Here is a 25,122-nt window from a genome sequence, read left to right on the forward strand (position 1 = left end):
TAAAATGAAATGTTACATTCATACACAAAAGCACTCTCGTGAAGACAAAATAAGATTCCCCTTCATCATTGTGTATTTTTCTATTACAAAATTACAAATGAAATAAATTATATATCATGTGTTTGCAAAAGTATTCAGACCCCTTTGATTTCTACACATTTTGTGTTTATCATATATTTTTTGATAAATAAAACATTAATAACTAAAATATAGTAGTTGCATAAGTATTCAGACCCTTTGTTTAGGCAAGCCTAAATTAGTTTAGGAGTAAAATTCAGCTTAACAAATCACATAAGTTACTTGGACTCACTCTGTATGAAATAATAGGGGATGACCAACTCCTACCTCTGTCCCCCATACATACAACATCTGTAAGGTCCCTCAGTCAAGTATTGAATTTCAAGCACAGATTCAAATACAAAGGCTTTTCGAAAGCCTCATAAAGGGCAGTGATTGGTGGATGGGTAACAATAACAATTCAGACATTGAAGATCTCTTTAAGCGTCGTCAAGTTAATATGTATGCTGTGGATTAAACCACCCAGACATCAAAGATACAGGCATCCTTCTGAACTGAGCTACAGGACAGGAATGAAACTGCTCAAGGATGTTACCATGAGGTCATTGGTGACTTTAAAACAGCTACAGAGTTCAATAGCTGTGATGGGAGAAAACTGAGGATGGATCGACATTGTAGGGACTCTACAATCTTGACCTAAATGACAGAGTGAAAAGAATGCAAATGTACAGAATAAAAATATCCAAAACATGTATCTTGTAGGCAATTAGGCACTAAAGTAATTAATGAGGGGGTGGGGGGGGGGGAACAGCAAAGGAACATGCTTTTTGGCCTAAATGCAGAGCCTTATGTTTGGGGCAAATCCAACAACAAATCACAGAGTAACTGCCTCCTTATTTTCCCAGAGTGTTGGTGGCTGCATCATGGTATGGGTATGCTTGACATTGGCAAATACTGGAGAGTTCCCAGATTAAAAACAAAACAGGATGGAGCTAAGCACAGGCAAAATAGGAAAACCTGCTTGTCTGATTTACACCAGACACTGGGAGAGGAATTCACCTTTCAGCAGGATAATAACCTACAACACTATGCCAAATTTAAACTGGAGTTGCTTACCAAGAAGACAGTGAATGTTCTTGAGTCACCATTAGTATAATAATTGAGCCATGTTGTGAAGGAGCTGGTCCCAATGCATTAGGTTTTATCTTTACCTTGTCAGCTCAGACAGGATGAGATAATAGGGGAGTTATGAACAAATGTTTTTGTTCCGTGGTGGCCAAGTTACAGATTTGACCTGTGCTAGAAAATCTATGGCAAGACTTGAAAATTGCTGTGTAGCCATGATCCCCAACATCTTGACAGAGCTGAAAGAATTTTTAAAAGAATGGGCAAATATTGCGCAGGTGACACACACACACACACACACACACAAACACACACACAACACACACACACACACACACACAACACACACACACACACACACACACACACACACACACACACACACACACACACACACACACACACACACACACACACACACACACACACACACACACACACACACACACACACACACACACACACACACACACACACACACACACACACACACACACACACACACACACACACACACACACACACACACACACACACACACACACACACACACACACACACACACACACACACACACACACACACACACACACACACACACACACACACACACACACACACACACACACACACACACACACACACACACACACACACACACACACACACACACACACACACACACACACACACACACACACACACACACACACACACACACACACACACACACACACACACACACACACACACACACACACACACACACACACACACACACACACACACACACACACACACACACACACACACACACACACACACACACACACACACACACACACACACACACACACACACACACACACACACACACACACACACACACACACACACACACACACACACACACACACACACACACACACACACACACACACACACACACACACACACACACACACACACACACACACACACACACACACACACACACTTTTCCTTCCCCTTTGGCATTAGAGTATTTTGTGTAGATTGTAGCACAATAAAATGTGAAGAAATCCGAGGAGTCTGAATACTTTTGCAAGGCACTGTGAATCTCACAAATAAAAATGTTTTGTGATAACTTGTGAAAGAGAAGGGTTAATATCACCAGCTTAAATGTCCTCCCATTAATTATTGCTTAAAATGACTGCTAGAGCTGCCCAGTGACACGAGATGAGCTAAATAACATCTATACTCACTTCGAGGCAAATAACACTGAAACATGCATGAGAGCATGAGCTGTTCCGGACGACTGTGTGCTCACGCTCTCCGGAGCCGATGTGAGTAAGAAATTTAAACAGAATATCATTCACAAGCCTGCAGGGCCAGATGGATTACCAGGACGTGTACTCCGAACATGCGCTGACCAACTGGAAAGTTTCTTCACTGACATTTTCAACCTCTCCCTGTCCGAGTGTAACGCCAACATGTTTCAAGTAGACCACCACAGTCCCTGTGCCCAAGAACACTAAGGTAACCTGCCTAAATGACTACTGACCCGTAGCACTCACATCTGTAGCCATGAAATGCTGGTCATGGCTCACATCAACACCATTATCCCAGAAACTCTAGACCCACTTCAATTTTCATACTGCACCAACAGATCCACAGATGCAATCTCCATTGCATTCCACACTTCCCTTTCCCACCGGGACAAAAGGAACACCGGTGTGAGAATGCTATTCATTGACTACAGCTCAGCGTTCCATACCATAGTGCTCTTAAAGCTAATCACTAAGCTAAAAACCCTGGGACTAAACACCTCCCTCTGCAACTGGATCCTGGACTTCCTGATGGGCCGCCCCCAGGTGGTAAGGGTTGGTAACACATCCGCCACGCTGATCCTCAACATGTGGGTGCATACTCAGTTCCCTCCTGTAATCGCTGTTCACCCATGACTGCACGGCCAGGCACGACTCCAACACCATCATTAAGTTTGCCGATGACAACTGGTAGGCCTGATCACCGACAATGATGAGACAGCCTATAGGGAGGTCAGAGACCTGACCACGTGGTGCAAGGACAACAACCTCTCCCTCAACGTGATTGTTACGCACGCCTCGAAGGGAACACACTACCCTGCTACAACTCAACGTGAAGCAAAAGAGGTATGGACTGTAGGTGCGAGTAAGGATGACAAGGCAGAATTTACCACTTACTAAGAATTTATTCCTTCACACGGTAATATGGGCTGGACGGAACCAAAGCAAAGAAAGTAAATATCAAAGCCCCCTCTCCTCTTACCTGCCTAACCACTACTTACCTAATTTAGTACCACCTGGTGCACTAACCAAAATCCAGGGTGTGGTCCGCCCAGGTCTTACCTAGTGTGCCTAGACAATGAATATACTACGGGTATATGTATGCCCGTGGGCCTCTTGCCTAAGCACTCCCTAGGTGCCTTCCCCTTTCCCCCCTGGGAACAAATTAAACAGAATGTTAAACAATCCACTTCACAACAAAACTGAGAAAAGAACTCAGGCCATTAAAGAAGCTCTAACAAAGCAACAAACACAGAACATAACAAAGCTGCTACCAACAACTAACATAGTACATACCAACAACTAACATAGTACATACCAACGACCAACATGCTATACCCCCTCAGCCCTCAACCTCCTCTCTCAGCAATGATCTATATCACAATCAATCTCTCTGCAATGATCTCTCTTCTGAACAGAACACTGACTTTTATATAGCTTCAGAAGTAATGGATAATTGGCGACAGCTGCGTCTTGACGAAGGGGCGGGGTCAGCTCTCCAATTAGCCATGGAGTCGACCAATCAGCTGCTTGGGGAGAATTTAGGAAGCCGTCTCCTGAAACACACACTCAAATACACAAGCTATAACACAGAAACTGGGGAACGTAACAGTGATCAAGACAAAGGAGATGATTGTGGACTACAGGAAAAGGAGGACCGAGCACTCCCCCATTCTAGTCGACGGGGGGCTGCAGTAGAGCAGGTTGAGAGCTTCAAGTTCCTTGGCGTCCACATCACCAACAAACTAACATGGTCCAAGCACACCAAGACAGTTGTGAAGAGGGCACGAAAAAACCTATTCCCTCTCAGGAGACTGAAAAGATTTGGCATGGGTCCTCGGACCCTCAAAAGCTTTTACAGCTGCACCACCGAGAGCAGCTGTGGTTGCATCACTGCTCGGCCTCCGACTGCAAGGCACTAAAGAGAGTAGTGCGTACGTACGTCACCGGGGCCAAGCTTCCTGCCATCCAGGACCTCTATACCAGGCAGTGTCAGAGGAAGGCCCCTTAAAACTGTCAAAGAATCCAGAGAATCCAGCCACCATAGGCTGTTTTCTCTGCTACCGCATGGCAAGCGGTACCGGAGCGCCAAGTCTCGGTCCACAAGGCTTTTAAACAGCTTCTACCCCAAAGCCATAAGACTCCTCCTCAGCTAATCAAATGGCTACCCAGACTATTTGCACCCCCCCCCCCCTCTTGATCGCTGCTGCTCCTCTCTGTTATTATTATAAGTGCATTGTCACTTTAATAACTCTACCTATATGTACCTCGATGCCGGTGCCCCCGCACATTGACTCTGTACCGGTACTCCCTGTATATAGCCCCGCTATTATTTACTGCTGCTCTTTAATCATTTATTATTCTTATAGCTGACTTATTTGAGGTATTTTCTTAAAACTGCATTGTTGGTTAAGGGCATGTAAGTTAGTATTTACCTGTTGTATTCGGCGCATGTGATAAAACATTTGATTTGATTTGAATCAATCAAATCTAGTCTACACCAGGGTTCAGTATTTATTTGCATATGAATAATGGGTATGAATAGTGTCAGGCAAGTTCTAAATGAATACTGGCCAAGGCCAGAGCTAAGTGCGTCATTCACAGATTCAGCTTAAGGCAAAGTAAAACACAAAAAATGAACCACCGCATGGCTCATAATGGGTTTCAAAGGGAGCATCAATGCATAATGTAAATTAGCCTTCTTTCGCTCTCTCTTCCTGTCTCTCTCTTTCCCTGCCTCCTTCACTTCCTTACTCCCAGTCCCTCCCTCCCTCTCTCCCAGTCCCACCCTCTCACATGCTGTCTGTGCTGCTATTATAAAAGGCTGACACTCCTCTAATCTGCAGGCGTAGAAGCTTGATAATCCAGACTCATTAAAGGTTGAGATTAGCAGAGAGCTGGAAGGGGAGGAATGAAAATCATAGGCACAGATAGGAAGACAGGCAGGGAGAGAGGGAGAATGACAGTGCATGCATGACATGGATGAGCTATGCTGCTCTGGGATTGGTGAACATAAATAGCCAAGCAATCACAGAGGAGGCAGTGAAAATAACAAGGCTATCGAAAATATGGAGAATGAGGAAGAGCTATGAAAAAAAGATAGAGAAGGTGAAATCAAAAGACTACAGAGTAGAGGCAGCGCTAACAAAGACAGAGAAGGTATAAAAATGGCAGAGAGTGCAGATCAGTGAGATTTCCAGAGAAAACAGGAAGAGAGAAGAGAGAGAAGGGGGTGAGCAGCTAGAAGCATCAACACAGAGAAAATACGTCAGCCAGACCAACAGCATCAACCTGGGCACCCATACGCTGAGAGGCCTGGAGCAACGGGCCTATACAGGCAGCACACAGCAGGGCACAGGCCTAGCCAACGGCCCACAGGAGGGAGAGAAGACGCCCAGTCCACACTGTCAGCTGCTGTAGCCATGAGGACTGCACGGAAGGGGAGCATGGAGATGCCTGCATTTGTCCGGCAGCTGGTGAAGGAGACAGAGAAGAGGGTCAGCTCCTTCTTCAAAGGAGGGGGGCATGGAGGGGCAGGGCACACAGACGGGGAAAGAGAGGAGGTGATCCCCAGCCCCTACCTAGACCGTCCCATCCTGGACAAGTTGACTGAGGAGGGATGCTCCTGCTGGGGCCTGACCTACGCTCTGTGCAGCATGCAGGGCTGGAGGGCAAACATGGAGGACTACCACAACTGTGTGCCTCAGCTGGGCGCAGGGCTGACAGACTGGAGCTTCTTTGCTGTGTTTGACGGGCACGCGGGAAACAACGTGGCACAGTACGTTTCACAACACCTGCTGGATCAGGTCCTAGCTACAGGTGAATTTTTTTTGACAGACTTATCATGTTACTTACCAGACAGTTTTATCTCTTAGTTTAAAAAGATGCTTGCTTCAAAATAGATGCATGAACAGATCTTGAAACAATGATGGCTCATTCGAGAGCAGATATTTATATGCAGCATTATACTCTTAGGAGTAAAGCATGTGACTCCTCAAATATGCATTGAATAGTGTGTTAGAGAGAGGTTTATACCTGGTAATAACTATAAAAGATCACTACATTTTAGAATAATATTACTGGTGACTGCCATTTTATCTTGCCAGTGTTGATGTGGTTATATAAATTATGTATATAAATGAATAACACCATTTAAAATTATACTGCCTGTGTGCACTGTGAACTAACTTCCTGTGTGTACTTACTGCTTGTGTACTTACTGCCTATTTATGCTTACTGCATGGGTGTACTTACTGTACTGTCTGTGTCTTGTAGGAGGGATCGGGCCAGAGGACCACCCTGATCGAGTGAGAGGGAGCTTCATAGATGGCTTCCTACACACAGACAAACACCTGCTGACTGCAGCCCGCCGTGAGGGCTGGGAGCGGGGTGGCACCACCGTGACCTCCACACTCATCTCACCACGATACATCTACTTCGCCAACTGTGGAGACTCGCGTGCCATGCTGTGCCAGGCAGGGCAGGTGTGCTTCTCCACTGAGGACCACAAGCCCTACAGCCCTCTGGAGAGGGAGCGCATCGAGAGCGCCGGCGGCTCCGTGTCCCTGCAGCGCATCAACGGCTCCTTGGCCGTGTCCCGAGCCCTGGGGGACTTCAGCTACAAGGGGACAGTGAACCGGCCGCCCACCCAACAGATGGTGTCTCCGGAGCCAGAGGTGTGTGTGGTGGAGCGGTCACCCGGGGATGAGTTTCTGGTGCTGGCCTGTGATGGGGTGTGGGACACGGTCTCCAACGAGGAGCTATGTGCCTTCATCCAGAGTCGGCTGCGCGTCTGCACTGACCTCAGAGATGTCTGTTCCCAGGTCATTGACCTCTGCCTCTACAAGGTCAGTACTCATGGTCATAGATCACCTGTAGATCAGTGCATGTGGACCACATCAGTGACCTTTATAAATAATCCCTACATGTACATGTTGGAGCATAAGTGTATCAATTCGCTGTCAAAATGTGGATGCACTTTCCTTAATGTAGACAGGGCAACATTCTCTGATCTGGTTAAACATGAGCCACACGGACATGTTGTTATTTAAACAATCTGTGATTACATTATTTTAGTAGAGGCTTTATTTTCTATTTCATCATCTTAATCCTGTAAAATAATCATCAAATCAAATCAAATGTATTTATATAGCCCTTCGACAATCAGCTGATATTTCAAAGTGCTGTACAGAAACCCAGCCTAAAACCCCAAACAGCAGGAAATGCAGGTGTAGAAGCACGGTGGCTAGGAAAAACTCCCTAGAAAGGCCAAAACCTAGGAAGAAACCTAGAGAGGAACCAGGCCATGTGGGGTGGCCAGTCCTCTTCTGGCTGTGCCGGGTGGAGATTATAACAGAACATGGCCAAGATGTTCAAATGTTCATAAATGACCAGCATGTCAAATAATAATAATCACAGGCAGAACAGTAGAAACTGCAGCAGCAGCATGGCCAGGTGGACTGGGGACAGCAAGGAGTCATCATGTCAGGTAGTCCTGAGGCATGGTCCTAGGGCTCAGGTCCTCCGAGAGAGCGAAAGAAAGAAAGAGAGAAAGAGAGAATTAGAGAGAGCATACTTAAATTCACACAGGACACCGGATAGGACAGGAGAAGTACTCCAGATATAACAAACTGACCCTAGCCCCCCGACACATAAACTAATGTAGCATAAATACTGGAGGCTGAGACAGGAGGGGTCAGGAGACACTGTGGCCCCATCCGATGACACCCCCGGACAGGGCCAAACAGGAAGGATATAACCCCACCCACTTTGCCAAAGCACAGCCCCCACACCACTAGAGGGATATCTTCAACCACCAACTTACCATCCTGAGACAAGGCCGAGTATAGCCCACAAAGATCTCCGCCACGGCACAACCCAAGGAGGGGGGCGCCAACCCAGACAGGAAGATCACATCAGTGAATCAACCCACTCAAGTGACGCACCCCTCCTAGGGACGGTATGAAAGAGCCCTAGTAAGCCAGTGACTCAGCCCCTGTAATAGGGTTAGAGGCAGAGAATCCCAGTGGAAAGAGGGGAACCGGCCAGGCAGAGACAGCAAGGGCGGTTCGTTGCTCCAGAGCCTTTCCGTTCACCTTCACACTCCTGGGCCAGACTACACTCAATCATATGACCCACTGAAGAGATGAGTCTTCAGTAATGACTTAAAGGTTGAGACCGAGTTAGCGTCTCTCACATGGGTAGGCAGACCATTCCATAAAAATGGAGCTCTATAGGAGAAAGCCCTGCCTCCAGCTGTTTGCTTAGAAATTCTAGGGACAATTAGGAGGCCTGTGTCTTGTGACCGTAGCGTACGTGTAGGTATGTACGGCAGGACCAAATTAGAGAGATAGGTAGGGGCAAGCCCATGTAATGCTTTGTAGGTTAACAGTAAAACCTTGAAATCAGCCCTTGCCTTGACAGGAAGCCAGTGTAGGGAGGCTAGCACTGGAGTAATATGATCAAAATTTTTGGTTCTAGTCAGGATTCTAGCAGCCGTATTTAGCACTAACTGAAGTTTATTTAGTGCTTTATCTGGGTAGCCGGAAAGTAGAGCATTGCAGTAGTCTAACCTAGAAGTGACAAAAGCATGGATTAATTTTTCTGCATCATTTTTGGACAGAAAGTTTCTGATTTTTGCAATGTTACGTAGATGGAAAAAAAGCTGTCCTTGAAACAGTCTTGATATGTTCTTCAAAAGAGAGATCAGGGTCCAGAGTAACGCCGAGGTCCTTCACAGTTTTATTTGAGACGACTGTACAACCATTAAGATTGATTGTCAGATTCAACAGAAGATCTCTTTGTTTCTTGGGACCTAGAACTCTGTTTTGTCCGAGTTTAAAAATAGAAAGTTTGCAGCCATCCACTTCCTTATGTCTGAAACACATGCCTCTAGCGAGGGCAATTTTGGGGCTTCACCATGTTTCATTGAAATGTACAGCTGTGTGTCATCCGCATAGCAGTGAAAGTTAACATTATGTTTTCAAATTACATCCCCAAGAGGTAAAATATATAGTGAAAACAATAGTGGTCCTAAAACGGAACCTTGAGGAACACCGAAATTTACAGTTGATTTGTCAGAGGACAACCATTCACAGAGATAAACTGATATCTTTCCGACAGATAAGATAAACCAGACCAGAACTTGTCCGTGTAGACCAATTTGGGTTTCCAATCTCTCCAAAAGAATGTGGTGATCGATAGTATCAAAAGCAGCACTAAGGTCTAGGAGCACGAGGACAGATGCAGCGCCTCGGTCTGATGCCATTAAAATGTAATTTACCACCTTCACAAGTGCAGTCTCAGTGCTATGATGGGATCTAAAACCAGATTGAAGCTTTTTGTATACATTGTTTGTCTTCAGGAAGGCAGTGAGTTGCTGCGCAACAGCCTTTTCTAAAATCTTTGAGAGGACTGGAAGATTCGATATAGGCCGATAGTTTTTTATATTTTCTGGGTCAAGGTTAGGTTTTTTCAAGAGAGGCTTTATTACTGCCACTTTTAGTGAGTTTGGTACACATCCGGTGGATAGAGAGCCGTTTATTATGTTCAACATAAGATGGCCAAGCACAGGAAGCAGCTCTTTCAGTAGTTTAGTTAGAATAGGGTCCAGTATGCAGCTTGAAGGTTTAGAGGCCATGATTATTTTCATCATTGTGTCAAGAGATATAGTACTAAAACACTTGAGTGTCTCTCTTGATCCTAGGTCCTGGCAGAGTTGTGCAGACTCAGGACAACTGAGCTTTGAAGGAATACGCAGATTTAAAGAGGAGTCCGTAATTTGCTTTCTAATAATCATGATCTTTTCCTCAAAGAAGTTAATGAATTTATTACTGCTGAAGTGAAAGCCATCCTCTCTTGGGGAATGCTGCTTTTTAGTTAGCTTTGCGACAGTATCAAAAAGGAATTTCGGATTGTTCGTATTTTTCTCAATTAAGTTGGAAAAATAGGATGATCGAGCAGCAGTAAGGGCTCTTTGATACTGCACGGTACTGTCTTTCCAAGCTAGTTGGAAGACTTCCAGTTTGGTGTGGCGCCATTTCCGTTCCAATTTCCTGGAAAGACATCAAGGAATCTTTGTGTTGTCTGTGAATTTATAGCACGACTTTTGATGTTCCTTGGTTGGGGTCTGAGAAGATTATTTGTTGCAATTGCAAACGTAATGGTCCGATAGTCCAGGATTATGAGGAAAAACATTAAGATCCACAACATTTATTCCATGGGACAAAACTAGGTTCAGAGTATGACTGTGACAGTGAGTAGGTCCAGAGATATGTTGGACAAAACCCACTGAGTCGATGATGGCTCCGAAAGCCTTTTGGAGTGGTTCTGTGGACTTTTCCATGTGAATATTAAAGTCACCAAAGATTAGAATATTATCTGCTATGACTACAAGGTCCGATAGGACTTCAGGGAACTCAATGAGGAACGCTGTATATGGCCCAGGAGGCCTGTATAGGCTGCATAGATTTCATGACTAGAAGCTCAAAAGACGAAAATATTTTTGTTTTTTTTGTAAATTGAAATTTGCTATCGTAAATGTTAGCAACACCTCCGCCTTTGCGGGATGCACGGGGGATATGGTCACTAGTGTAGCCAGGAGGTGAGGCCTCATTTAACACAGTAAATTCATCAGGCTTAAGCCATGTTTCAGTCAGGCCAATCACATCAATATTATGATCCGTGATTAGTTCATTGACTATAATTGCCTTTGAAGTAAGGGATCTAACATTAAGTAGCCCTATTTTGAGATGTGAGCTATCATGATCTCTTTCAATAATGACAGGAATGGAGGAGGTCTTTATCCTAGTGAGATTGCTAAGGCGAACACCGCCATGTTTAGTTTTGCCCAACCTAGCTCGAGGCACAGACACGGTCTCAATGGGGATAGCTGAGCTGACTACACTGACTGTGCTAGTGGCAGACTCCACTATGCTGGCAGGCTGGCTAACAGCCTGCTGCCTGACCTGCACCCTATTTCATTGTGGAGCTAGAGGAGTTAGAGCCCTGTCTATGTTGGTAGATAAGATGAGAGCATCCCTCCAGCCAGGATGGAGTCCGTCACTCCTCAGCAGGTCAGGCTTGGTCCTGTTTGTGGGTGAGTCCCAGAAAGAGGGCCAATTATCTACAAATTCTATCTTTTGGGAGGGGCAAAAAACAGTTTTCAACCAGCGATTGAGTTGTGAGATTCTGCTGTAGAGCTCATCACTCCCCCTAACTGGGAGGGGGCCAGAGACAATTACTCGATGCCGACACATCTTTCTAGCTGATTTACACGCTGAAGCTATGTTTCATCCTAACATCGTTGGTGCCGACATGGATAACAATATCTCTATACTCTCTACACTCGCCAGTTTTAGCTTTAGCCAGCACCATCTTCAGATTAGCCTTAACGTCAGTAGCCCTGCCCCTGGTAAACTGTATGATCGCTGGATGATTCGTTTTAAGTCTAATACTGCGGGTAATGGAGTCGCCAATGACTAGAGTTTTCAATTTGTCAGAGCTAATGGTGGGAAGCTTTGGCGTCTCAGACCCCGTAACGGGAGGAGTACAGACCAGAGAAGCCTCGGCATCTGGCTCCGACTCGTTGCTTAAAAACCGGTTGAAAGTTTCTGTCAGATAAACCATCATGTTAATGTTACTACTTCACTTCGGCTGTTGGAGGTCCTGACAAACCACGTCCAGATAAAGCATCATGTTAATGTTACTACTTCGCTTCGGCTGTTGGAGGTCCTGACGAACCACGTCCAGATAAAGCATCATGTTAATGTTACTACTTAGCTTCGGCTGTTGGAGGTCCTGACAAACCACGTCCAGATAAAGCATCATGTTAATGTTACTACTTAGCTTCGGCTGTTGGAGGTCCTGACGAACCACGTCCAGATAAAGCATCATGTTAATGTTACTACTTAGCTTCGGCTGTTGGAGGTCCTGCGAACCACGTCCAGATAAACCATCATGTTAATGTTACTACTTAGCTTCGGCTGTTGGAGGTCCTGACGAACCACGTCCAGATAAAGCATCATGTTAATGTTACTACTTAGCTTCGGCTATTGGAGGTCCTGACGAACCACGTCCAGATAAAGCATCATGTTAATGTTACTACTTAGCTTCGGCTGTTGGAGGTCCTGATGAATTGAGGGAAAAAACAAAAATATAAACGGTTATTAAAAAGTAAAAACCGTAAAGTTGTCAGGTAGCAAAGTAAGGTTGGCAACAAAACGCACAGCAACACTTAAACGAGTCTGCAAGTTGTGACCGGAAATGGCGTCAAAAATGGCGATAAGAAATAAGATCATTGAGGATATACCAGCAGGTTTAGACAGACTACTTGGAATTGAATATGTGGTGCCACAAGACCTTTACAAACACATACACACCAGCACACACCCATTAAACACATACTCTGTGTGTACACAAGCTAAGTGAGCTTAGCTGGGCTGGCTTGTGGTTGTATAACAGTGTTCTAGTTTAGAGGTGCTACCCAACAACCTGACAATGTCACAGTTTCTAACCCTCTCACACACTTCACCACACTTCACCTTAGTAATCATTTCGAGAATCAGTTCAGTTCTGCATGAAGGAGGAAGTAGGCTATTCATGTTCCTGAAAGGAGACACAGTGCTTTAGCTTTGCTGTGTGGACGGCCAGTGTTAAACAAAGGCTAAGGTTGCCTACAGCATTGGTACATTAGACTTATATTGGCCCACTCAGGTCACATCAGGGAAGCCAATGCTGCTTGCTCACATTTTACGGACAGACACACATAATCTAAAGCCAACACAGTCACCAACGGCTAACATCAGTCACTGAAAACAGCTACCTGTGGCTAACAATCTATTCTAACACACCTACTATCAGTTGAGAATGGGTGACCTCTTCGACAAAAGGGGCTTTATTTCGTAAGGATCAGATGAATACAGAAGAGAAGTGGTCGTAATTGGAGGTAAAAGGTCACTACTTAGCACCTGCCCTCAGAGCAGGCATCTGTTGTAATCCTGCTAGTAGCCTAGTAAGCCTTGTTTGGCACTCACCTGATTTGGCACTTGACCAACAAGAACATCTACAGCGCAGGTGATTTTCACCATTATCATAATGGTTGGAAAGATTATCCTATCACACACTCTGTTCAGAGGTCAGCATGGTGGTCCTGTAGCTCAGTTGGTAGAGCATGGTGCTTATAACGCCAGGGTAGTGGGTTCAATCCCCGGGACCACCCATACGTAGAATGTATGCACACATGACTGTAAGTCGCTTTGGATAAAAGTGTCTGCTAAATGGCATATATTATTATTATTATATTATTATTATTATTATTATTAGCATACATCACTAAGATTCACTAATAACAGTCAACCCTGTCTACAAACGTAAGACGTACTCATGTCAGGTCTGTACTGTACCCTAACATGAGGTCATCTCCTAACATGAGGTCATACTGTAGCTACTAATCTTGGTTGGCTTGTTCTCCTCTGCAGGGCAGTCTGGACAATATCAGTATCATCTTGGTCTGCTTCCCTGGTGCCCCCCAGCTCTCAGCAGAAGCAATACACCAGGAGGCAGAGCTGGAAGACCTGCTGGAGTCCAAAGTGGCAGGTGCAGTGATGTGGCGGTCGTTGTGTGCATACTTATATTCCCCCACTTCAGTTTATCCATGAGTTTACAACAGGATTTACACTGCTATAGTTAATTGCCCCTGATCATTGTTTTTTTTGTAACTACTGCCTTCTTCCTTTGATAGAGATTTATGAGGAACTGAGTACTCAGGGGAAGGAGCCTGACCTGTTCTCTGTCCTCACTGTTCTGGCAAACACTGATGTCCCAGGCTTACCACCTGGAGGCGGTCTGCAGAGCAAGTAAATTCATCTGAATGCATGGTGCTAAAAGTTCATTACAGTACAAGAGGTACTAAATAACAAAGTGCAGTAAGGATCATCTGAGTAGAGAAACTGCTTGTCCTTAAACCTGTTTCCTGTGTGTTGCAGAAGGAACTGTATCATCTCCGCCTATTACGAAAAGAAAGAGGCACACAATCCTACTACACCTAATGTAAGGGCTTGTATTTATATCAAACTGTCTCAGTTACTATACCAAAACTATATAATCTCAGACTTTGTCAGAATGTATGCACAATCACCTCACTGCAGTCTACATTTTTCTCCAGGGGCTTGGTGGTTCTGAGAAGCTTGTCTAGGTTCTGTCGCTTGGGAAACGTCTCTGGAAGACAGTCAATGCCAAAAAACTGTTTTCATTATGTGGCAATTCAACAAATCACAAATGGAATTTTGTCTCTCATCCCTCACGCCAAGTAAAATCCTGATGTAACAAGTACAATGCAATTTGTGAAAGCTGAAACTATAGATTTTATATTTATACAATATGGGGAACATTTTATTTTATAGGACCTGGCGCTTTGAAACACAGAGATTCTGGCTCAGCAATATGATTCAGTAGTTGACAAACCATCTGATATACAGTGGGGAGAACAAGTATTTGATACACTGCCGATTTTGCAGCTTTTCCCACTTACAAAGCATGTAGAGGTCTGTAATTGTTATCATAGGTACACTTCAACTGTGAGAGACGGTATCTAAAACAAAAATCCAGAAAATGATTTTTAAGTAATTAATTTGCAATTATTGCATGACATAAGTATTTGATACATCAGGCACAGAAACCTTTGTTTGTAATTACAGAGATCATACGTTTCCTGTAGTTCTTGACCAGGTTTGCACATACTGCAGCAGGGATTCCGTCTCTCACAGTTGAAGTGTACCTATGATAAAAATTACAGACCTCTACATGCTTTGTAAGTTGGAAAACCTGCAAAATCGGCAATGTATCAAATACTTGTTCTCCCCACTGTATATTCATCCAATATTATCTATAACAATGTCAAATTCTAAAAACATTTATTTACGTATTTCAGGTTGATGTTTAGTTTTAAGAGTCATCAAACCTCTCTCTCTCAGTCCTGTGTTTGGTATGATTTGCATGACCTGTACTGTGCTGCATTACTTACCTTGATGACATTAGTTTTAGCATGTTACAGTGATATGACATATGACCAAGACAAACCCAAGAATGGTCAGTAGATCCATGAATTTGTTAATATATTATCAAATGTGATTTAAATCTGTATGTGATTTAGTTACATACTGTTTAGACATTACATGTTCTGACTGTTTTCAGACAGAATAAAGATTATGTGATTAAGAACTTGTTTAGGATTTACCAGGGAGCACCACAACATCCAGTTATATCTCCATCATGCAGATACTCAAGCTACTTATTTATTATGAAAAAATATTTTATAGTTTATGTGATTAACTGATATGCAAGACCATTAAATGTTTTCGTGTAATAAATTATTACTGACGTACGGTAAATCACAGACAACGAAGAGACTCCATTTTATTCATGTCCACTAGGAGGATTTGTTTCTCTAGATAAAATAAAAGTGTTCAGCACATTTCTCTTTGAAAAAAATGTGTAATGAACAGTGGCGATTTTAGCATGTAAATCTTGGTGAGCCAAACTCAACATTTTTAGTTGCCTGCTAGCAAAGCCACTACACAACACTAAATAATAAATTATAGCACTATAATGGAGAAAAACGGTGCCCACAAACCTTTAGGGCCTACATACAGTGGGGCAAAAAAGTATTTAGTCAGCCACCAATTGTGCAAGTTCTCCCACTTAAAAATAATAGAGAGGCCTGTAATTTTCATCATATGTACACTTCAACTATGACAGAGAAAATGAGAAAGAAATCCAGAAAATCACATTGTAGGATTTTTAATAAATTTATTGGCAAATTATGGTGGAAAGTAAGTATTTGGTCACCTACAAACAAGCAAGATTTCTGGCTCTCACAGACCTGTAACTTCTTTAAGAGGCTCATCTGTCCTCCACTCGTTACCTGTATTAATGGCACCTGTTTGAACTTGTTATCAGTATAAAAGACACCTGTCCACAACCTCAAACAGTCACACTCCAAATGGCCAAGACCAAAGAGCTGTCAAAGGACACCAGAAACAAAATTGTAGACCTGCACCATGGTTGGGAAGACTGAATCTGTAATAGGTAAGGAGCTTAGTTTGAAGAATTCAACTGTGGGAGCAATTATTAGGAAATGGAAGACATACAAGACCACTGATAATCTCGATCTGGGGCTCCACGCAAGATCTCACCCCGTGGGGTCAAAATGATCACAAGAACGGTGAGCGAAAATCCCAGAACCACACGAGGGGGGGGGGACCTAGTGAATGACCTGCAGAGAGCTGGAACCAAAGTAACAAAGCCTACCATCAGCAAGGGCATTGAAGATGAAACGTGGCTGGGTCTTTCAGCATGACAATGATCCCAAACACACCGCCCGGGCAACGAAGGAGTGGCTTCGTAAGAAACATTTCAAGGTCCTGGAGTGGCCTAGCCAGTCTCCAGATCTCAACCCCATAGAAAATATTTTGGAGGGAGTTGAAAGTCCGTGTTGCCCAGCAACAGCCCCAAAACATCACTGCTCTAGAGGAGATCTGCATGGAGGAATGGGCAAAAATACCAGCAACAGTGTGAAAACCTTGTGAAGACTTACAGAAAATGTTTGACCTCTGTCATTGCCAACAAAGGGTATATAACAAAGTATTGAGATAAACTTTTGTTTTTGACCAAATACTTATATTCCAACATAATTTGCAAATGAATTCATTAAAAATCCTACAATTTGATTTTCTGGATTTTCTTTCTCATTTTGTCTGTCATAGTTGAAGTGTACTGATGATGAAAATTACAGGCCTCTCTCATCTTTTTAAGTGGGAGAACTTGTACAATTGTTGGCTGACTAAATACTTTTTTGCCCCACTGGTAATCTGTCCCAACAGCATAGCTTTTCTTTCAGCACCATGGAGTGAATCCTTACCACCGCTACACCTGGCTATTATCGGAGACGTGTCTGTCAGAGAAACAGTTCATTCAGCTTCACTTACTGCTTTAAAAAAAACATAGCTGATGATATGACTGACTTGCTTAAACAAATGTGGTTACTACTCACTCCTTGTAGATTTGTGCAAGTCGATAACCCTTATGAAAAAGATTGCAGTAATAGTGCAGTATAATTGCAGTACAACTTCAGTTAGAGTGCAGTATGCTGCAAACACTGCATCCAAAATAAGTTTTATTGCAGTAATTTTGCAACTGCAGTTCAACTGCAATACACTACAGTTATTCTACAATTACTTTAGCCAACTTTTTTCTACAATTACACAGCCGACTGCAGTTGTTGCACTTTTACTGCAGTTTTAATTTGTAAGGGCATTCTCCTTAAATAAAAATGAATGCCAAAATTAGTTTTCACTTTTGAACCATACACAAACATTATTACATTTATTTTCAGTAAATTCATAAAGTTTATTATTATATCATTAACACTTAGCTCTAAGTATAAGCAATTGCAAGCAAAAGAGCTGCGACAATGTAGGACTATTCGTTCAGCACTTTCAAAATGGACATGACAGAAATTCAGATAGATGTTAGTTCAGATAAATTCAGCGAGATGTTGAGGCCTTAACTTTGCTCTTCTTTAAGTCACCACACAGAAAGAAAGAGAGAGAGAGAGGGAGAGGGAGAGACTGTATTTTATTAGGCCTATGTAGTCTAAAAAGGAAGGACAATACAATCACGAGAATCCACTTTTATATACAACATACTGACGCTGTCACGACTTCCTCCGAAGTTGGTGCCTCTCCTTGTTCGGGCGCCGTTCGGCGGTCGATGTCACCGGTTTTCTAGCCTCCACTGATCTACGTTTCATTGTCCATTTGTTTTATCTTTATTGTACACACCTGGTTTCCAATCCATTATTATTTATTCCCTATTTAACCCTCTGGTTCCCACATGTTGTTTTGCGTGTTTGTTCTGTGTTTAGCAGTCGATACCATTTTGTGAGCTGGATTGTTTTCCCTGCGTGGAATTTATTTTGCTGTCTTCTAGAGTAAAAGTGCGTTATTACTCATCCTGTGTCCTGCGCCTGATTCCGTCCCACCTGCTGCACATTGACCCTTTACAGCACAGCGCACAGACAGCGCATTGCACAAACCTAACAACACTCGAAATATCAACTGGAATTACATTGGTCTATTACTGAACTTTTTGCTGAAAACAAATATTTGAATGGAAAGAGTCCCTGGCAAACATGGTTACAGACCCAACAACATTATATAGTATCGCCTTCTCGTCAAGAAAAGCACATGAGCTAATTATAATACACAAAGAAAGCAAAACAATGAAAAATGATGAATAAGTTACTAATGAGATAGACCTATATAAGCAATAGGCCTATATCAACTGAGATGTACACACTATGGCATAAGGGATCGATGAGCGTATCAGAGGCAATCCGTCATTTCGATTAAGACATTAATGAGCGAGCCAAGATGGACGTAGTCAATATAACTATTTGTTCAGCACTTATGAAATGTACAGTGACAGATTTCAGAACAAGGGACATTCTTACAGTATTCTCCCTTTACACCAAGTCAAAACCGTAGAATAAATAAAGGGGGCATAAAATCAGACAAAAAAGCTCTTACAATATTTAATTATGACATTTCTCTAAAACAGGCTATAGGCCAGGAGCACAACTTTCACTGGGGATGGGGGGACATGTCCCCCCCCCAGTTTTATCATTGGAATGTGATACAAAATGAGGCAATGGTGTGTGGTCGCGTAGGCTGTTTGGAGTGTTTATCCAACTGGATAAACAATAATAATGATAATTATTATTATTATGCCCCCCACCTTTAAAATCCAAATTGCACCCCAGCTATAGGCCAAATTTGACGTCCAAGAGAACAGTAGGCACATGGACTACTAACAGCTTACTATGCAACATACTGTATGCTTAGTATTTCTTTCTTAGCTACAGTATACGTTTTACATCATTTATGCAGCAGCATACAATACATTTTGGGACTCCGTTGTTGTGCTGTCCTTCTTGTGGGAATATTTTGTCATCAAACTTTGTCTTCAACTTCTGGCATTCTCTGGATTTATGGTGCTTTCAAGACAAACTGGGAACTCTGAAAAAAACAAAGTCGAATCATGACGTCAGTCACCTTCAGGTCGGAGCTCTAGAAAGAGGCCCGAGTTCCGACTTGGAATTTTGAGTTGGATGACCGTTCAAAACGTATTTTTCCAGTCGGAGATTGTTTTTTTCCAGAGTTCCCAGTTGTCAAGAACGCAGCAGAAGTCATGCTGGATTGACAGCATGGCCAATGTATTCAACCTTTTCTGGCCTATGGTGTTCCGTGTGAATCCTTTTAAACTTGGAAAAAAGACCCTTTCAGACAGATGTTTTAAATCCTTAACCCCGTTTGGACAACACACCCTCTCCACCGAATAGCAGGCAGGTGGGAAAAAATTGTGATTGATTTTTGCAACACTTGCCGTTTTTTACATTTATTTAACTAGGCAAGTCAGTTAAGAACAAATTATTATTTACAATGACGGCCTACCCCAGCCAAACCCTAACCCGGCTGATGCTGGGCCAATTGTGCGCCGCCCCACGGGACTCCCAATCACAGCCAGTTGTGATACAGCCTGGAATCGAACCCGGGGTCTGTAGTGATGCCTCTAGCACTGAGATACAGTGCCTTAGACAGCTGCACCACTCGGGAGCCCCAAGTAAGCCACTGATTCCTTCCAAACCACTCATTGTTGAATTTGCGATTTCTGATCTGTTATGTAACGTTCATGTCCAATGGCCGATGAGCACTGATACGTTTTATCTATAATTTCTCTTCATATGACAAGGATTGAAAAGGATTTGCCAGTAGATTGTTGACGTGATTCATGATGATGACTGCTTGTCTAGCTTGATAGCTAAGATTTTGAAAGTATGATGTTATGATCAGTCCAATCGAAGCTTCAGGAAATATAACATGATTTGACGGAATTTAACTGTGGCCAATGACCTTGAGCTTTCTTCGATGGCCACTTCTAATTTAAATCTATGGCAGCACCCAAGGGGGCTTGAACTGCCTAGCTCTCCCTGTAGATCCTGCGATGACGTAGTGTCCCAATGAGTGACAGAACACTAAGTCAATCATGGCGCAGCTAGAGAAGATTACCATCGCCTACACTATGTATTTTCCGCTGATTGCCCATCCACCACAGAAAGCACTGAGCTTGGCTGAAACACCTTTTTGGAGCTGCCTTACTCAAGAAAGCAAGAAAGAAACCTTGTTTGTATGTGGCTTTAATTTTACATTGTTTGCAAACTGATATTTGACAAGAATGAATGGCAAAATAACATGCAAAACAGCCAACCAAAAAATATTCACATATATAAATATATATTTTTTTTAGCTAAATAAGTGGGGCTCAAACAGGCTCAAACAGGCTCTGCCCTACCTGCCCTGAATGACTGGTTGCCACTGGTAATGAACAGTGGTGGAAAAAGTACTAAATTGTCAAAGTAAAGAGACCTTAATAGAAAATGACTAAAGTAAAAGTAAAAGTCACCCAGTAAATGCTACTTGAGTAAAAGTTTAATAGTATCTGGTTTTAAATGTACTTAAGTACAGTGGTAGAAAAAGTACTCTATTGTCAAAGTAAAAAGTAAAAGTATTAAGCAAACCAGACGGCATGATTTTCTTTTTTTGCATACGGAGAGACACGGGCACACTCCAACACTCCAACACTCCAACATAATTTACAAACGCAGTATTTGTGTATAGTGAGTCCGACATATCAGAGGCAGTAGGGATGGCAATGCGTTATATTGATAGGTGCGTGTATTGCACCATAATCCTGTCCATCCTGAGCATAAAAAATGTAATGAGTACTTTTTGGTGTCAGGGAAAATGTATGGGAGTAAAAACTACATATTTTCTTTAGGAATAAAGTGGAGTAAAATTGAAAGTTGTAAAAAATTGTCATGTTTTGTCATTTATTATCTTGTCTTGTCCCTGTGCTTCCCATTCTATTCGTTTCCCTCTGCTGGTCTTATTAGGTTCTTTCCCTCTTTCTATCCCTCTCTCTCCCCCTCCCTCTCTCACTCTCTCGCTCTCTCTTCTCTCTATCGTTCCGTTCCTGCTCCCAGCTGTTCCTATTCCCCTAATCAATCATTTAGTCTTCCCACACCTGTTCCCGATCCTTTCCCCTGATTAGAGTCCCTATTTCTTCCTTTGTGTTCCGTTCCTGTCCTGTCGGTTCCTTGTCTAGAATTCACCGTGCTGTGTTTGTGTATCGCCCTGTCGTGTCGTGTTTTCCTCAGATGCTGCGTGGTGAGCAGGTGTCTGAGTCTGTCAGGTTCAAGTGCCTTCCCGAGGCAACCTGCTGTTCACCTGCTGTTCAAGATCGAGTCTCCAGTTTGTCCTCGTCATTTCGAGTGAAAGTTGTGTTTTTTGTTTGTATTTACTTTACTGGATTAAAGACTCTGTTTTCGCCAAGTCGCTTTTGGGTCCTCTTTCACCTGCATGACAGAAGGAACCGACCAAGGAATGGACCCAGCGACTTCAGACGCTCGTTACACTGCCGTCGAGATCCAAGGAGCCATGCTCGGCAGACACGAGCAGGAATTGTCTGCTGCTCGCCATGCCGTGGAGAACCTGGCCGCTCAGGTTTCCGACCTCTCTGGACAGTTCCAGAGTCTACGTCTCGTGCCACCTGTTACTTCCTGGCCTGCCGAGCCTCCAGAACCTAGGGTTAATAACCCACCTTGCTACTCCGGGCAGCCCACTGAGTGCCGCTCCTTTCTCACGCAGTGTGAGATTGTGTTCTCTCTCCAACCCAACACATACTCTAGAGAGAGAGCTCGGGTTGCTTACGTCATTTCACTCCTTACTGGCCGGGCTCGAGAATGGGGCACAGCTATCTGGGAGGCAAGGGCTGATTGCTCTAACAAGTTCCAGAACTTTAAAGAGGAGATGATTCGGGTTTTTGACCGTTCAGTTTTTGGTGGGGAGGCTTCTAGGGCCCTGGCTTCCTTATGCCAAGGTGAACGGTCCATAACGGATTATTCTATTGAGTTTCGCACTCTTGCTGCCTCTAGTGAGTGGAACGAGCCGGCGCTGCTCGCTCGTTTTCTGGAGGGACTCCACGCAGTGGTTAAGGATGAGATTCTCTCCCGGGAGGTTCCTTCAGATGTGGACTCTTTGATTGCTCTCGCCATCCGCATAGAACGACGGGTAGATCTTCGTCACCGGGCTCGTGGAAGAGAGCTCGCATCAACGGTGTTTCCCTGCTCCGCATCGCAACCATCTCCCTCCTCTGGCTCAGAGACTGAGCCCATGCAGCTGGGAGGGATTCGCATCTCGACTAAGGAGAGGGAACGGAGGATCACCAACCACCTGTGCCTCTATTGCGGAGTTGCTGGACATTTTGTTAAATCATGTCCAGTAAAAGCCAGAGCTCATCTGTAAGCGGAGGGCTACAGGTGAGCGCAACTACTCAAGTCTCTCCATCAAAATCCTGTACTACTTTGTCGGTCCATCTACGCTGGACCGGTTCGGGTGCTACATGTAGTGCCTTGATAGACTCTGGGGCTGAGGGTTGTTTCATGGACGAAGCATGGGTTCGGAAACATGACATTCCTTTCAGAGAGTTAGAGAAGCCTACGCCCATGTTCGCCTTAGATGGTAGTCATCTTCCCAGTATCAGATTTGAGACACTACCTTTAACCCTCACAGTATCTGGTAACCACAGTGAGACTATTTCTTTTTGATTTTTCGTTCACCTTTACACCTGTTGTTTTGGGTCATCCCTGGCTAGTATGTCATAATCCTTCTATTAATTGGTCTAGTAATTCTATCCTATCCTGGAACGTTTCTTGTCATGTGAAGTGTTTAATGTCTGCCATTCCTCCCGTTTCTTCTGTCCCTACTTCTCAGGAGGAACCTGGCGATTTGACAGGAGTGCCGGAGGAATATCATGATCTGCGCACGGTCTTCAGTCGGTCCCGAGCCAACTCCCTTCCTCCTCACCGGTCGTATGATTGTAGTATTGATCTCCTTCCGGGGACCACTCCTCCTCGGGGTAGACTATACTCTCTGTCGGCTCCCGAACGTAAGGCTCTCGAGGATTATTTGTCTGTGTCTCTTGACGCCGGTACCATAGTGCCTTCTTCCTCTCCGGCCGGGGCGGGGTTCTTTTTTGTTAAGAAGAAGGACGGTACTCTGCGCCCCTGCGTGGATTATCGAGGGCTGAATGACATAACGGTTAAGAATCGTTATCCGCTTCCCCTTATGTCATCAGCCTTCGAGATTCTGCAGGGAGCCAGGTGCTTTACTAAGTTGGACCTTCGTAACGCTTACCATCTCGTGCGCATCAGAGAGGGGGACGAGTGGAAAACGGCGTTTAACACTCCGTTAGGGCATTTTGAGTACCGGGTTCTGCCGTTTGGTCTCGCCAATGCGCCAGCTGTTTTTCAGGCATTAGTTAATGATGTTCTGAGAGACATGCTGAACATCTTTGTTTTTGTCTATCTTGACGATATCCTGATTTTTTCTCCGTCACTCGAGATTCATGTTCAGCACGTTCGACGTGTTCTACAGCGCCTTTTAGAGAATTGTCTCTACGTAAAGTCTGAGAAGTGCTCTTTTCATGTCTCCTCCGTTACTTTTCTCGGTTCCGTTATTTCCGCTGAAGGCATTCAGATGGATTCCGCTAAGGTCCAAGCTGTCAGTGATTGGCCCGTTCCAAGGTCACGTGTCGAGTTGCAGCGCTTTTTAGGTTTCGCTAATTTCTATCGGCGTTTCATTCGTAATTTCGGTCAAGTTGCTGCCCCTCTCACAGCTCTTACTTCTGTCAAGACGTGTTTTAAGTGGTCCGGTTCCGCCCAGGGAGCTTTTGATCTTCTAAAAGAACGTTTTACGTCCGCTCCTATCCTCGTTACTCCTGACGTCACTAGACAATTCATTGTCGAGGTTGACGCTTCAGAGGTAGGCGTGGGAGCCATTCTATCCCAGCGCTTCCAGTCTGACGATAAGGTTCATCCTTGCGCTTATTTTTCTCATCGCCTGTCGCCATCTGAGCGCAACTATGATGTGGGTAACCGTGAACTGCTCGCCATCCGCTTAGCCCTAGGCGAATGGCGACAGTGGTTGGAGGGGGCGACCGTTCCTTTTGTCGTTTGGACAGACCATAAGAACCTTGAGTACATCCGTTCTGCCAAACGACTTAATGCCCGTCAAGCTCGTTGGGCGTTGTTTTTCGCTCGTTTCGAGTTTGTGATTTCTTACCGTCCGGGTAGCAAGAACACCAAGCCTGATGCCTTATCCCGTCTGTTTAGTTCTTCTGTGGCTTCTACTGATCCCGAGGGGATTCTTCCTTATGGGCGTGTTGTCGGGTTAACAGTCTGGGGAATTGAAAGACAGGTTAAGCAAGCACTCACGCACACTGCGTCGCCGCGCGCTTGTCCTAGTAACCTCCTTTTCGTTCCTGTTTCCACTCGTCTGGCTGTTCTTCAGTGGGCTCACTCTGCCAAGTTAGCTGGTCATCCCGGTGTTCGAGGCACTCTTGCGTCTATTCGCCAGCGCTTTTGGTGGCCGACTCAGGAGCGTGACACGCGCCGTTTCGTGGCTGCTTGTTCGGACTGCGCGCAGACTAAGTCGGGTAACTCTCCTCCTGCCGGTCGTCTCAGACCGCTCCCCATTCCTTCTCGACCATGGTCTCA

At 44.2% G+C, this 25,122-nt stretch overlaps 1 protein-coding gene across 2 annotated transcripts; it reads left to right on the top strand.

Annotated features, from left to right (window-relative positions):
* Positions 1 to 5,310: 5,310 nt before the first annotated feature.
* Positions 5,311 to 15,032, top strand: LOC123998844 (protein phosphatase 1A-like). 2 transcript variants are annotated; one of them, XR_006832357.1, is made up of 6 exons: positions 5,311 to 6,269; positions 6,726 to 7,297; positions 13,928 to 14,045; positions 14,191 to 14,354; positions 14,435 to 14,498; positions 14,614 to 15,032. XR_006832357.1 is itself a non-coding variant. In XM_046304042.1 (6 exons), exons 1-6 carry the CDS (start codon positions 5,873 to 5,875, stop codon positions 14,641 to 14,643), a joined length of 1,296 nt encoding a protein of 431 aa, XP_046159998.1. In that variant the 5' UTR covers positions 5,311 to 5,872; the 3' UTR covers positions 14,644 to 15,032. The 2 variants fall into 2 exon arrangements, 1 of the variants encoding a protein (XP_046159998.1); XM_046304042.1 differs by having other exon boundaries at positions 14,191 to 14,305.
* Positions 15,033 to 25,122: the final 10,090 nt, after the last annotated feature.

Source organism: Oncorhynchus gorbuscha, linkage group LG16 (assembly GCF_021184085.1).
Source record: "Oncorhynchus gorbuscha isolate QuinsamMale2020 ecotype Even-year linkage group LG16, OgorEven_v1.0, whole genome shotgun sequence".
Lineage (NCBI taxonomy): Eukaryota > Metazoa > Chordata > Actinopteri > Salmoniformes > Salmonidae > Oncorhynchus > Oncorhynchus gorbuscha.

What these genes read in the sequence shown, in the direction of transcription:
- LOC123998844 (XM_046304042.1), top strand. Translation starts at nt 5,873, where the DNA reads ATGAGGACTGCACGGAAGGGGAGCATGGAGATGCCTGCATTTGTCCGG. An exon ending in TTGACCTCTGCCTCTACAAG is followed by an intron (nt 7,298 to 13,927) that starts GTCAGTACTCAT and finishes TCTCCTCTGCAG; the next exon opens with GGCAGTCTGGACAATATCAG. An exon ending in GCTGGAGTCCAAAGTGGCAG is followed by an intron (nt 14,046 to 14,190) that starts GTGCAGTGATGT and finishes TTCCTTTGATAG; the next exon opens with AGATTTATGAGGAACTGAGT.